Below are 16,100 nucleotides of genomic sequence, written 5' to 3'. Positions count from 1 at the left end.
GGAGATGTCATGTGATTAAATGAATGTTCATATCGATATTTAGATTATTTTTAGTTCACCATTCAAAACTTTCTAACAATAAACAATCCACTGAACACAAAGAGTTGTTGTAGCAAATTGAACATTAAACACTACAAGTCTCCCCTTTTTCATCTTGATCAAAAGCACAAAAAATAATACTTGTTTTCAAAATGTTGTACTCTCCCTGTTAAGTCCCATGCAAAGCATGCTGGGAACTACACTTCTCAAAATCTAAAAACAGGCTATAACTCTCAAATCCGCATAAGAATACCGAACATTACTGTAATATCGTAAAACATTAGTATCGTATATGAATCTGTTTTTTTTTTTTTTGTAAGCAAATGCTCTTTACTATTACGTCTATTATCAGCCCAGTAGAGCAACCGTACTTCCATTTAGATACATTATATAGAATAATACACTTCGTTTGAATTTAACGGAGTAAATTCATAAAGTATTTCTTGAACAATGTTGAGTGGTTTATTCTCTAAACACACAGAAGGTGGCGCCACTAGCACGTAACATTAAAACCCTCCAGTCATGAATGCCATCGAGATTCAGTGGAAATGGAGCCGATTGTGGCACTGATTTGACTCTGAGCATCAGTGGAGTCCAGACTGAAGATAGAGGAGATTATTACTGTCAGAGTTACCACTACATCAACAGTAAATATGTGTTCACACAGTGATAAAGAGTCGTACAAAAACCTCCTTCAGTCAGAGTCCCAGTGACTGCACTGATACAGCTGAGAGACACTGCAGCTGCTGATGGGAGGATGACAAACAACACAAAGAGTTGTTGTAGCAAATTGAACATTAAACACTACAAGTCTCCCCTTTTTCATCTTGATCAAAAGCACAAAAAATAATACTTGTTTTCAAAATGTTGTACTCTCCCTGTTAAGTCCCATGCAAAGCATGCTGGGAACTACACTTCTCAAAATCTAAAAACAGGCTATAACTCTCAAATCCGCATAAGAATACCGAACATTACTGTAATATCGTAAAACATTAGTATCGTATATGAATCTGTTTTTTTTTTTTTTGTAAGCAAATGCTCTTTACTATTACGTCTATTATCAGCCCAGTAGAGCAACCGTACTTCCATTTAGATACATTATATAGAATAATACACTTCGTTTGAATTTAACGGAGTAAATTCATAAAGTATTTCTTGAACAATGTTGAGTGGTTTATTCTCTAAACACACAGAAGGTGGCGCCACTAGCACGTAACATTAAAACCCTCCAGTCATGAATGCCATCGAGATTCAGTGGAAATGGAGCCGATTGTGGCACTGATTTGACTCTGAGCATCAGTGGAGTCCAGACTGAAGATAGAGGAGATTATTACTGTCAGAGTTACCACTACATCAACAGTAAATATGTGTTCACACAGTGATAAAGAGTCGTACAAAAACCTCCTTCAGTCAGAGTCCCAGTGACTGCACTGATACAGCTGAGAGACACTGCAGCTGCTGATGGGAGGATGACAAACAACACAAAGAGTTGTTGTAGCAAATTGAACATTAAACACTACAAGTCTCCCCTTTTTCATCTTGATCAAAAGCACAAAAAATAATACTTGTTTTCAAAATGTTGTACTCTCCCTGTTAAGTCCCATGCAAAGCATGCTGGGAACTACACTTCTCAAAATCTAAAAACAGGCTATAACTCTCAAATCCGCATAAGAATACCGAACATTACTGTAATATCGTAAAACATTAGTATCGTATATGAATCTGTTTTTTTTTTTTTTGTAAGCAAATGCTCTTTACTATTACGTCTATTATCAGCCCAGTAGAGCAACCGTACTTCCATTTAGATACATTATATAGAATAATACACTTCGTTTGAATTTAACGGAGTAAATTCATAAAGTATTTCTTGAACAATGTTGAGTGGTTTATTCTCTAAACACACAGAAGGTGGCGCCACTAGCACGTAACATTAAAACCCTCCAGTCATGAATGCCATCGAGATTCAGTGGAAATGGAGCCGATTGTGGCACTGATTTGACTCTGAGCATCAGTGGAGTCCAGACTGAAGATAGAGGAGATTATTACTGTCAGAGTTACCACTACATCAACAGTAAATATGTGTTCACACAGTGATAAAGAGTCGTACAAAAACCTCCTTCAGTCAGAGTCCCAGTGACTGCACTGATACAGCTGAGAGACACTGCAGCTGCTGATGGGAGGATGACAAACAACACAAAGAGTTGTTGTAGCAAATTGAACATTAAACACTACAAGTCTCCCCTTTTTCATCTTGATCAAAAGCACAAAAAATAATACTTGTTTTCAAAATGTTGTACTCTCCCTGTTAAGTCCCATGCAAAGCATGCTGGGAACTACACTTCTCAAAATCTAAAAACAGGCTATAACTCTCAAATCCGCATAAGAATACCGAACATTACTGTAATATCGTAAAACATTAGTATCGTATATGAATCTGTTTTTTTTTTTTTTGTAAGCAAATGCTCTTTACTATTACGTCTATTATCAGCCCAGTAGAGCAACCGTACTTCCATTTAGATACATTATATAGAATAATACACTTCGTTTGAATTTAACGGAGTAAATTCATAAAGTATTTCTTGAACAATGTTGAGTGGTTTATTCTCTAAACACACAGAAGGTGGCGCCACTAGCACGTAACATTAAAACCCTCCAGTCATGAATGCCATCGAGATTCAGTGGAAATGGAGCCGATTGTGGCACTGATTTGACTCTGAGCATCAGTGGAGTCCAGACTGAAGATAGAGGAGATTATTACTGTCAGAGTTACCACTACATCAACAGTAAATATGTGTTCACACAGTGATAAAGAGTCGTACAAAAACCTCCTTCAGTCAGAGTCCCAGTGACTGCACTGATACAGCTGAGAGACACTGCAGCTGCTGATGGGAGGATGACAAACAACACAAAGAGTTGTTGTAGCAAATTGAACATTAAACACTACAAGTCTCCCCTTTTTCATCTTGATCAAAAGCACAAAAAATAATACTTGTTTTCAAAATGTTGTACTCTCCCTGTTAAGTCCCATGCAAAGCATGCTGGGAACTACACTTCTCAAAATCTAAAAACAGGCTATAACTCTCAAATCCGCATAAGAATACCGAACATTACTGTAATATCGTAAAACATTAGTATCGTATATGAATCTGTTTTTTTTTTTTTTGTAAGCAAATGCTCTTTACTATTACGTCTATTATCAGCCCAGTAGAGCAACCGTACTTCCATTTAGATACATTATATAGAATAATACACTTCGTTTGAATTTAACGGAGTAAATTCATAAAGTATTTCTTGAACAATGTTGAGTGGTTTATTCTCTAAACACACAGAAGGTGGCGCCACTAGCACGTAACATTAAAACCCTCCAGTCATGAATGCCATCGAGATTCAGTGGAAATGGAGCCGATTGTGGCACTGATTTGACTCTGAGCATCAGTGGAGTCCAGACTGAAGATAGAGGAGATTATTACTGTCAGAGTTACCACTACATCAACAGTAAATATGTGTTCACACAGTGATAAAGAGTCGTACAAAAACCTCCTTCAGTCAGAGTCCCAGTGACTGCACTGATACAGCTGAGAGACACTGCAGCTGCTGATGGGAGGATGACAAACAACACAAAGAGTTGTTGTAGCAAATTGAACATTAAACACTACAAGTCTCCCCTTTTTCATCTTGATCAAAAGCACAAAAAATAATACTTGTTTTCAAAATGTTGTACTCTCCCTGTTAAGTCCCATGCAAAGCATGCTGGGAACTACACTTCTCAAAATCTAAAAACAGGCTATAACTCTCAAATCCGCATAAGAATACCGAACATTACTGTAATATCGTAAAACATTAGTATCGTATATGAATCTGTTTTTTTTTTTTTTGTAAGCAAATGCTCTTTACTATTACGTCTATTATCAGCCCAGTAGAGCAACCGTACTTCCATTTAGATACATTATATAGAATAATACACTTCGTTTGAATTTAACGGAGTAAATTCATAAAGTATTTCTTGAACAATGTTGAGTGGTTTATTCTCTAAACACACAGAAGGTGGCGCCACTAGCACGTAACATTAAAACCCTCCAGTCATGAATGCCATCGAGATTCAGTGGAAATGGAGCCGATTGTGGCACTGATTTGACTCTGAGCATCAGTGGAGTCCAGACTGAAGATAGAGGAGATTATTACTGTCAGAGTTACCACTACATCAACAGTAAATATGTGTTCACACAGTGATAAAGAGTCGTACAAAAACCTCCTTCAGTCAGAGTCCCAGTGACTGCACTGATACAGCTGAGAGACACTGCAGCTGCTGATGGGAGGATGACAAACAACACAAAGAGTTGTTGTAGCAAATTGAACATTAAACACTACAAGTCTCCCCTTTTTCATCTTGATCAAAAGCACAAAAAATAATACTTGTTTTCAAAATGTTGTACTCTCCCTGTTAAGTCCCATGCAAAGCATGCTGGGAACTACACTTCTCAAAATCTAAAAACAGGCTATAACTCTCAAATCCGCATAAGAATACCGAACATTACTGTAATATCGTAAAACATTAGTATCGTATATGAATCTGTTTTTTTTTTTTTTGTAAGCAAATGCTCTTTACTATTACGTCTATTATCAGCCCAGTAGAGCAACCGTACTTCCATTTAGATACATTATATAGAATAATACACTTCGTTTGAATTTAACGGAGTAAATTCATAAAGTATTTCTTGAACAATGTTGAGTGGTTTATTCTCTAAACACACAGAAGGTGGCGCCACTAGCACGTAACATTAAAACCCTCCAGTCATGAATGCCATCGAGATTCAGTGGAAATGGAGCCGATTGTGGCACTGATTTGACTCTGAGCATCAGTGGAGTCCAGACTGAAGATAGAGGAGATTATTACTGTCAGAGTTACCACTACATCAACAGTAAATATGTGTTCACACAGTGATAAAGAGTCGTACAAAAACCTCCTTCAGTCAGAGTCCCAGTGACTGCACTGATACAGCTGAGAGACACTGCAGCTGCTGATGGGAGGATGACAAACAACACAAAGAGTTGTTGTAGCAAATTGAACATTAAACACTACAAGTCTCCCCTTTTTCATCTTGATCAAAAGCACAAAAAATAATACTTGTTTTCAAAATGTTGTACTCTCCCTGTTAAGTCCCATGCAAAGCATGCTGGGAACTACACTTCTCAAAATCTAAAAACAGGCTATAACTCTCAAATCCGCATAAGAATACCGAACATTACTGTAATATCGTAAAACATTAGTATCGTATATGAATCTGTTTTTTTTTTTTTTGTAAGCAAATGCTCTTTACTATTACGTCTATTATCAGCCCAGTAGAGCAACCGTACTTCCATTTAGATACATTATATAGAATAATACACTTCGTTTGAATTTAACGGAGTAAATTCATAAAGTATTTCTTGAACAATGTTGAGTGGTTTATTCTCTAAACACACAGAAGGTGGCGCCACTAGCACGTAACATTAAAACCCTCCAGTCATGAATGCCATCGAGATTCAGTGGAAATGGAGCCGATTGTGGCACTGATTTGACTCTGAGCATCAGTGGAGTCCAGACTGAAGATAGAGGAGATTATTACTGTCAGAGTTACCACTACATCAACAGTAAATATGTGTTCACACAGTGATAAAGAGTCGTACAAAAACCTCCTTCAGTCAGAGTCCCAGTGACTGCACTGATACAGCTGAGAGACACTGCAGCTGCTGATGGGAGGATGACAAACAACACAAAGAGTTGTTGTAGCAAATTGAACATTAAACACTACAAGTCTCCCCTTTTTCATCTTGATCAAAAGCACAAAAAATAATACTTGTTTTCAAAATGTTGTACTCTCCCTGTTAAGTCCCATGCAAAGCATGCTGGGAACTACACTTCTCAAAATCTAAAAACAGGCTATAACTCTCAAATCCGCATAAGAATACCGAACATTACTGTAATATCGTAAAACATTAGTATCGTATATGAATCTGTTTTTTTTTTTTTTGTAAGCAAATGCTCTTTACTATTACGTCTATTATCAGCCCAGTAGAGCAACCGTACTTCCATTTAGATACATTATATAGAATAATACACTTCGTTTGAATTTAACGGAGTAAATTCATAAAGTATTTCTTGAACAATGTTGAGTGGTTTATTCTCTAAACACACAGAAGGTGGCGCCACTAGCACGTAACATTAAAACCCTCCAGTCATGAATGCCATCGAGATTCAGTGGAAATGGAGCCGATTGTGGCACTGATTTGACTCTGAGCATCAGTGGAGTCCAGACTGAAGATAGAGGAGATTATTACTGTCAGAGTTACCACTACATCAACAGTAAATATGTGTTCACACAGTGATAAAGAGTCGTACAAAAACCTCCTTCAGTCAGAGTCCCAGTGACTGCACTGATACAGCTGAGAGACACTGCAGCTGCTGATGGGAGGATGACAAACAACACAAAGAGTTGTTGTAGCAAATTGAACATTAAACACTACAAGTCTCCCCTTTTTCATCTTGATCAAAAGCACAAAAAATAATACTTGTTTTCAAAATGTTGTACTCTCCCTGTTAAGTCCCATGCAAAGCATGCTGGGAACTACACTTCTCAAAATCTAAAAACAGGCTATAACTCTCAAATCCGCATAAGAATACCGAACATTACTGTAATATCGTAAAACATTAGTATCGTATATGAATCTGTTTTTTTTTTTTTTGTAAGCAAATGCTCTTTACTATTACGTCTATTATCAGCCCAGTAGAGCAACCGTACTTCCATTTAGATACATTATATAGAATAATACACTTCGTTTGAATTTAACGGAGTAAATTCATAAAGTATTTCTTGAACAATGTTGAGTGGTTTATTCTCTAAACACACAGAAGGTGGCGCCACTAGCACGTAACATTAAAACCCTCCAGTCATGAATGCCATCGAGATTCAGTGGAAATGGAGCCGATTGTGGCACTGATTTGACTCTGAGCATCAGTGGAGTCCAGACTGAAGATACAGGAGATTATTACTGACTGAGTCTAAACTGGATCCGTAATAGCTGGGTGTTCACACAGTGTTAAAGAGTCGTACAAAAACCTCCGTCAGTCAGAGTCAGAGTGACTGCACTGATACAGCTGAGAGACACTGCAGCTGCTCATAAACACAATCACACACACAACACTGATCAGTGAACAAACACTAATAACACCAAATAAATAGATTGTGAAGTTTATTGTGAAAAAAGTTGATGTTGGCTTGGCAAAACCTTGTCTGAATTAAATAACATCTTTAAGTTGGAAGGTTTTACTGTCAAATTGAGACACACTATTAAAAGTTTAGACCACTTCAGCCCCCATTACCCTCTTACGACCCATTAAATTAAATTATCAAACTGCATTAGATATGGAAGGTAAAACTATGTGGTTGCTTCTTATCTCACATTTGCTCATACTGTCATGTTTCTGAGAAAATTGATCATTGTAAATATTAGTTTTAGCGTGTTTCTAGGCATTTGTATCATGTCGCTATGCATTGCTAGCATGTAGCTGGCATGTTCTAGCATGTTTTAGTATGGTTGTAGATGTGTACAGGCAAGCTGCTACCTTTACAAAAAAACAGTTTCAATTGCAGTAAACCTGCAGTTAATATGTGGTAAATGTGTAGCAAACAAAGCAGTTTCCCAAAAAAATAAAATAAATAAATAAAAAATCTGAAGTTTGCAGCTCTTCAACACTAGTAGAAACCTCGAGCAAACGTCTGGAAACAATAGAGAATTTGTTGCTTCTCAAACATGTCTGTGGTAAACCAACCTCACTTTGTATGTCGTAAATGTCCAGCATCCTGGAGATGTCATGTGATTAAATGAATGTTCATATCGATATTTAGATTATTTTTAGTTCACCATTCAAAACTTTCTAACAATAAACAATCCACTGAAAGCTGCAGATTCTTGGACAGAGAAACAGCAGTCAGAGTGATTCAGTAACAGCTGTGAGTGACAGAGACACTGAAGGACACACATCAGAATGAATCATTCACTGTGTCTCATCACAGAGTCAACAGTTGATTCAAACATTCAGAAGGCCAGTATAACTGCTGAGAGTCTCAGTGTGAACTGATGAATATGAACAAACCTCATCTCTCCATTAGTCCAACTCTACTGACTCATTTCAGAGAATCAAGAGTTAAAGAGTCAAACTCATATTTGAGTGATTGTGTTCCTCTCAGAATAGAGCAGCTCCATCAGCAGATGTTCAGCGTCCTCACAGCAGCTTGATGATACAGTCACGCTGATGTATTATTTAATAAGCGCACAATTATGAAGAGTAATCCACAACAGTCTTTTAATAATAAATCCACAAGGAACACAGCAGATAAATGAAACCAACGTAGCACAACACGTAGACATAAACAATAACCGGCACTGAACAGAATAGGGAGTATAAATACAAAAGCAAGCGAGGAACTATAATGACTTAATTAATAGAACATAGATGAACTGAATAACTGATTAAACACAGAGGGAAAACTAGGTCAAATGACAAGAGATATAACTAATGCAAAACAGACATACACGACCAATAGTCATCTTAGGAAATGTTTCGGTGTTTGAGGTTCATAATTTGACTACACAGTCTTGTTTCATAATTTCCTTCATCTGCAGGTGTTTTCATGGTTCAGTGAGTGACATTTGATTATAAAATATGAGCTTGAGCCCTGACCTTTTCAAATAAAAAAAGAGAAAAAATGAATGAAAGCATAAATCAATATTATTTTATATCTGAAGTGAATGATAAATAACATTTGATGAAATGAAATCGAATATAGTTTTAACATCTTTTAGGTTTTTAATGTATACATTTAAATAACATTTCACCCAGCTGTGCATTTTTATTTTTTATTTTTTATTTTATATTAACCAGTTTAACCCATTTAATCCCAATTTTTCCCAGACATGAAAATATCCAAATGATGTGTCATTAGTAACCCTTTAAAATAAACAATAATTATTTTATGAAATTTTTTTGGAAAAGTGTGTGAAAAATTGTGTTTTATGTCGGTCACAATTGTGATCGGTGGGATAAGGTGAGCACTGAATTAACATATTTCTACAGTCATACAATTTTTTATATATCTTAGCCCAGCTATTTTAAACTGTTTGATCACATTCTAGGGTTATTATTATGCATAAAAAACACTTGTGCAACATTGAAAGGAACACTGAGATAAAAAACTAAAAAAATTCAACCATTAACGCATTTCAAAATTGTTACTTTTTTGTAAAATATAACATCAAATGTTTATATTAGTGCTACCAGTATTACAACATCAATATTATACATTTTTTGTAACATTTGAATTTTTAATTTAGTGCAATATTTTGTCATTGCAACATTTTATTGCAATTTTCACTAGCAACTGCAATTGGATTTGTATTGTAGACCTAAGTTTAATCTGTTTAATCACATATTAATCAATTGTAATCAATTAGATCAATTGTAGATCTAAGTTTAAACTGTTTAATCACATATTTAATTAAGACCCTTTATTTTTTTCCATATTTGCAGGAAGTGCACTAAAACATCTGTCAGTAAGGGTTTTAGAGCTTTATAAATGAAAACCTTTTTTTTTACGGTCACTATTGTGACCGGTGGGATTAAATCTAATTGATCTCCATGAACACTTTCTTTGACGATGATCCTAAAACACCAAACCATCATTAAACACCTCAAAATCTGAACATCAACTCTCAAAATCATATCAGAATACTGAAGGATTGACAGTCAAACATTAAGATCACATATGAATCTGTGTTTTTTGAGAGCAGATGCTCTTTAATATTAAATCTAATATCAGGCAAGAAAAGTAGCCATACTTTATTTATATACCAATTATATACATCAGGCTGTGTACATGTACATTTACTTCCATTTATATACAGCAGGCTCTAGAATCAGACTCTAATTCTGATGAATAGGTCAGACGTCAGAACTGTGTGCGATGACAATTAGTTGAAGAGAACCACCAGGAAATTTCCAAAGTCCTTTCAATGCATTTACTGATTGAAAGTTGGGCGTACATGTGTGGCTCTGAAACTAATTAACAAGCAAAAAAATGATTGATACATTCATAGTATTTCAGAAAAATAAACCCCCAATTACTGGGGGAAAATACATTAGTATTGTGAATTAATAAAGTATTTCTAGAACAATGTTAAATTTCTTTAAGAAATTTAAATAGTGCCTTCCGGGTAATTCTTATCCCGACTCCTCTCCTTCTGTTCCCAGTATCCCCATCAGATTCCACTCCCACCCTGCCTCCTGAACCCTATCTTGAAACACCCGACTTTCCACCTCATATAATATACAGTGCAATATGACATGTTCAGCATTTTCTTTAACCCCACAAATAACTTTTTAAAGCATGCATTTTGTAATCTGCAGTGAAATACATTTTAAAACTAACCTTTCCAACCCTGTGCATAAGAAAATTGTTGGCTTATATTTCTAATTGTCTTGTAAATGTATTTTAGAGTGATCTACTGTCTTCAGGTATATTATTTAAATAAGTCACTTTGCATTGTCAGCACACGCTTCAGTGCTCTGAGAGTTTATAGTGCTGTGAGCTTAACACTTCATGACTGACACTGTTTATCATAATAACACACACAATGACTACAATGACATTCATCATATTCTTGATCTTAGGAATGTATTTTCAAGGTAAGGCATTCATTTATTTTATTAGCATCTTTGCGATTTTCTGTAAAAAAAAAAAAAAAAAGTATTATTTTAAGTTCAGAAGGTTTAATATATTTTAATCGTTCTTCAGATTCTTCAGGACAGGTGACTGTAATTCAGACTCCAACAGAGAAAAATGTTCAGAATGGACAAACAGTCACTCTGACCTGTAAAACCAGCAGCTCCATTGGACGCCAGTCAGACGGTTGGTGTAAGTCTTGTTTCTTCTGGTACTTCCAGAAACCTGGAGAAACTCCTAAACTTTTAGTTCACAGCATCAAAACCCTTCATACTGGAACTCCATCTAGATTCAGTGGCAGTGGAGCTGACACTGATTTCTCTCTGACCATCAGTGGAGTCCAGACTGAAGATACAGGAGATTATTACTGTCAGAGTTACCACGAGATCAACAGTAAAGCTGTGTTCACACAGTGATAAAGAGTCGAACAAAAAGCTCCGTCAGTCAGAGTCACAGTGACTGCAGTGATACAGCTGAGAGATACTGCAGCTGCTCATAAACACAATCACACACAACACTGATCAGATCACAAACACTAATAACACAAAATAAATAGATGGTGAAGTTTATTGTGAAAAAAGTTACTTTTAATATTTACCAGTTGATCTTGAAAATGTCTTTTGATGCCCATCGGCTATACTGTGGCCATTGGCGGTGTTAAAACATGGCTTGTATGGTGTAATATGTGTGTTGCCTTACCTGGTGAGGGTGCTAACAGTTAAGGTTCTACTGGAGAGTGGAGCCGAATAAAGTTCAGTTGTTATAGACATAGATGTATGGAAGCCCGTTTCTATGGAAGCCTGTTTCCGCCACTGAATAAAAAAATATAATTCTGTAAGTCATAATAATGAGAAACTTTCTCAAAATAATGATCAATTAAACATTACAATCTACACATTTCAATAATTTTGTACAAGACAGTCAAAAGAGACAGACTTACCGAGCACCAGTTTAGTTCCTCCACCGAAAGTCCACCACAGTGATACAATCTAATGAAAGGCTCGTACAAAAACCTCTATTCCACTCGAGTGAACACAAACTCCAGCAGAGAGAGAGAAAGAGCACTTCAACACACTGAGAGCAGAAACACCTCAGCTGCTGGCAGCACTTTTCAAAAAGTAAGAACAAAGAAAAATATTTTCAACATATTTGTTATTGCTTGATAAACAATGACATTATTTTCATAATCTGTGGAAGAATGTATTAATGCTATTTACAATAGACATGATTCAGTTTGAATTCATATCCTATATTTCTTACTCATTTTCCTGTCATCTGCTGATATAACATTTTTTTTAAAGAAATATAGTTGATGATCTGTGACCTCTGAGGTGACCTTTGACCTCTTTTATCATGGTTGATGTGGAGTTTCTCATAAAGATGCTTCTGTTGTTCATATGCAGCTCAATCATCATGATTCACAGACAAACCTGCTGCTTCAGACAAAAGAATCAAAACACATTTGTTCATGTTACGTTTTTATAAAAGAAAAAAAAAAGTATCTGGGCTTGTTGTGAATCTCCAGCTAAAACTCCAAATGAACAAGTTTTAATCTGTCACCATTTTTAACAGAATGTTTTCTGTCCATTTTACAATTTCAGGTTCACACAAGGATTCATGATAGACAGAGACACCATGAACTCTGATTAGAGATTCACAGTCAGTCCTGATACTTTACGAACAAACTCACAATTCACACTCTTCTTATAGTGGTGTTGATTCATCTAATAGAATTGATAGAATAATATATTCTGTAACTCTAGTCTAGTATATCTTGTAGCAGCTCAAGCTGTTGTAAATCCTGCCCACTTCTTTGCATTGTCAGCACATGCTTCAGTGCTCTGAGAGTGTTTATAGTGCTGTGAGTTTAACACTTCATGACTGAGAGCAGAACACAACACAATCTTCATCATCACACAAGACACAACAACAACAATGAACAACATCATCATCCTCATCTGGACTCTCACACTGTTTGCTCAAGGTTTGTGTAGTACATTTTTAACGATGATTATTCATTCTCTGAAGTGTAAAATATTGATCATTTACAGTTGTTTCTTAATTTTATTCTTGTTCTTTCTTTCAGAGTGTAGAGGACAGTACACTGTAACTCAGAGTCCATCAATAACAGCAGCTCAACCAGGACAAGAAGTCAGAATAAACTGTAAAACCAGCAGTAGTGTGCATGGTGGTAGTTACTTACACTGGTACTTACAGAAACCTGGAGAAGCTCCTAAACTCCTCATATATTATGCAACAATCCTTTACACAGGAACTCCATCTAGATTCAGTGGCAGTGGATCTGACACTGATTTCACTCTGACCATCAGTGGAGTCCAGACTGAAGATACAGGAGATTATTACTGTCAGAGTTTTCACTACCCAAACAGTAAAGATGTGTTCACACAGTGATAAAGAGTCGTACAAAAACCGCCGTCAGTCAAGAGTCACAATGACTGCACTGATACAGCTGAGAGAAACTGCAGCTGCTGATGAGAGGATCATTAACAGCACAATGACAATGTTTAGCAAAGTTTAAATAATAATTAATGTGTTAATTTATTTATAAATAGAGTAAATACATTTAAAAGCACTTACTTAATTTTTATTTAAATAACAGTTAGTGCTGGTGCAGAGGTTTTTGATGTGTTTTCAAAGTGATTGTTCGTGGTTTCTTTTACCAGACTTCATGGGGAAAACAACAACAACAAAAAACACACACACAAAAAACAAAACATACAAGCTAACAAGATGTTGTCTATGGTAAAATCAAAGCCGTGCTGATATTTAGTACAACTGCACTCTTGGTCATGTGGTATTGCTTAAATGTGGCAGGATGAAAGAAAACAGTGAAACACCTTCAATCTTTTAAAGATAAATTCAGCATGGATGTGTAACTCTAATAGAAATTATAGCAAATTCTGTTTGTACAAATAGCATTATCATTAGATGTCATTTAAGTGTAAATAGCAAAATAAAAGTATTTAATTAGCAATAAGTATAAATAGTAGGTTAGTCTAACACAGAGGTTTTTTTAAATAAATAAAATGAAAACAAGATAAACAACAAAAATAATACATTGTTGTATTGTATTGTTTCTAAACATTTAGACAAACTAATACTGATGTAAGAGCCCCGTTTTTGGATTTTTCCTCTGCATTCAATAGAATTCAAGCTGATATCTTTGTGTCAAAACTTGTAAAACTGGGTGTAAATGCCTGATCTGATTCAGATGTGCTACTTTTCTCACAAATTAGGTTTAAATTGTTAAAGTGAACCAAATCTAGTCATTGGTAGTCAAAACGAATGAACGAATGTTGGAGCACGCCGGGCTGTGTCAGTTCTGTCATACTTGTTACCGTGTAGACAGACAGGCCTAATCGATATATCTTATAGTATGATGATGATACTGTGTTTATATCTGTGTTATGTGACTTAGAAAGCCCTGAATTGCACCAACAGAGGGTGACTAAATTTGTACAGTGGTGACAACGCCCTTGTTATTACTATTCAAAATAAATAAATAAATAAAACAGAAAAGAAAAGAGAAAAAAAAAGAAAATGATGAAGAAGAGATTGTATTCAGTTCAACATCTGATGCTTATGCATAATCTGTTGTTATAAATAAGTAAAACATCAGACAGGTAGGAACATGCAGGTGTCTAAAAGTAATGACAGATAATATTTTCTCGTGGAAAAAACATAGAGACAGCATGTGTAACACAACAAGGCAGAGACTTTATTTTCTTTTTCATCTTAGGTGAAAGAAAAAATATTATTTTATTATTCTTTATATCTATGATCATGAGTGCTTTACAGTACTGTAATTCCATTCGGTACATCAGTCTGTGACAAAGCTGTTGAACTAATAGAAATTTATTCAAAAGTCAACAGGGCCGTTTGAAAAGGTACATGAATTAAGCTATCATAAGAACCCCTTAAGGCTGACCAGTAATATTCTTAATGACCCATATCATATCATATCATATCATATCATATCATATCATATATCATATAATGTCATGTCATGTCATGTCATGTCATGTCATGTCATGTCATATCATATCATATCTCATATAATATCATATCATATATCATATGTCATATATCATATATCATGTCATGTCATGTCATGTCATGTCATAACATATCATATCATATCATATCTCATATAATATCATATCATATATCATATGTATCATATCATATCATATCATATCATATCATATCATATCATATCAGCCTGTTGTAAAGACGTTTACTTTTCATTTTTATGTAAAGTAAAAATTTATCTGAGCTGAAATGTGGATTTGAACTTGGGTCGGTCTCATCAAAAGCTTTATCCACTGTCTTTACTCTCAGAACCCATTACCTACTGTTCAAAAGCTTTATCCACTGTCTTTACTTTCAGAACCCATTACCTACTGTCAACCTTGTGTCTTTTATAATTGTGCCTGGTGCAACCAGACAGTGGTGCTTAGTGTTAATAGCCAAGGCATAAATAGAAACTCCATAACAAATATTGATGAATGACATGTAATGTTGTTGTAAAAAATTGTAAATTTGTCCAAGGTCAATAAAGGTGTTTTGTCCAGACAATAGTACACATGGTACATAGGAGTTTAGATGTTCATGTCATATTGGTAATTGCCTTTGAAATGTGTTTGTGGGAGATCTACAGTTCTCAGGTAGATGATTTAAATAGTGAAAGTCACTTTGCATTGTCAGCACACGCTTCAGTGCTCTGAGAGTTTATAGTGCTGTGAGCTTAACACTTCATGACTGACACTGTTTATCATAATAACACACACAATGACTACAATGACATTCATCTTCTTCTTGATTTTAGGAATGTATTTTGAAGGTAAGACCAAGTTCTTTAATGCATAGATTATTAGCAGCTGAAATATCAACATTATTGAAAAAAAGTTTATTGTCTTTTAATAGTTCTTCAGATTCTTCAGGACAGGTGACTGTAATTCAGACTCCAACAGAGAAACATGTTCAGAACAGACAAACAGTCACTCTGACCTGTAAAACCAGCAGCTCCATTGGACGTCAGTCAGATGGTGACTGTAAGTCTTGTGTCTCCTGGTACCTACAGAAACCTGGAGAAACTCCTAAACTTTTAGTGTACTACATTAAATCCCTCCAGTCAGGAACTCCATCTAGATTGAGTGGAAATGGAGCCGATTATGGAACTGATTTCACTCTGACCATCAGTGGAGTCCAGACTGAAGATAGAGGAGATTATTTCTGTCAGAGTTACCACTGGATCAACAGTAAAGCTGTGTTCACACA

The 16,100-nt window shown here is 35.5% G+C and overlaps 1 gene segment (V, D, J or C); it reads left to right on the top strand.

The window, feature by feature from the left end:
• Positions 1-12,689: 12,689 nt before the first annotated feature.
• Positions 12,690-13,228, top strand: LOC107675376 (Ig kappa chain V-III region NG9-like). The segment is given in 2 exon segments: positions 12,690-12,783; positions 12,886-13,228. Coding segments are annotated over 2 exon segments (375 nt in total).
• The last annotated feature ends 2,872 nt before the right edge of the window (positions 13,229-16,100 follow it).

Source organism: Sinocyclocheilus anshuiensis, unplaced genomic scaffold (assembly GCF_001515605.1).
Source record: "Sinocyclocheilus anshuiensis isolate Anshui unplaced genomic scaffold, SAMN03320099.WGS_v1.1 scaffold1844, whole genome shotgun sequence".
In the NCBI taxonomy this organism is placed as follows: Eukaryota; Metazoa; Chordata; class Actinopteri; order Cypriniformes; family Cyprinidae; genus Sinocyclocheilus; species Sinocyclocheilus anshuiensis.
This window is presented reverse-complemented; position numbering and strand designations above follow the sequence as displayed.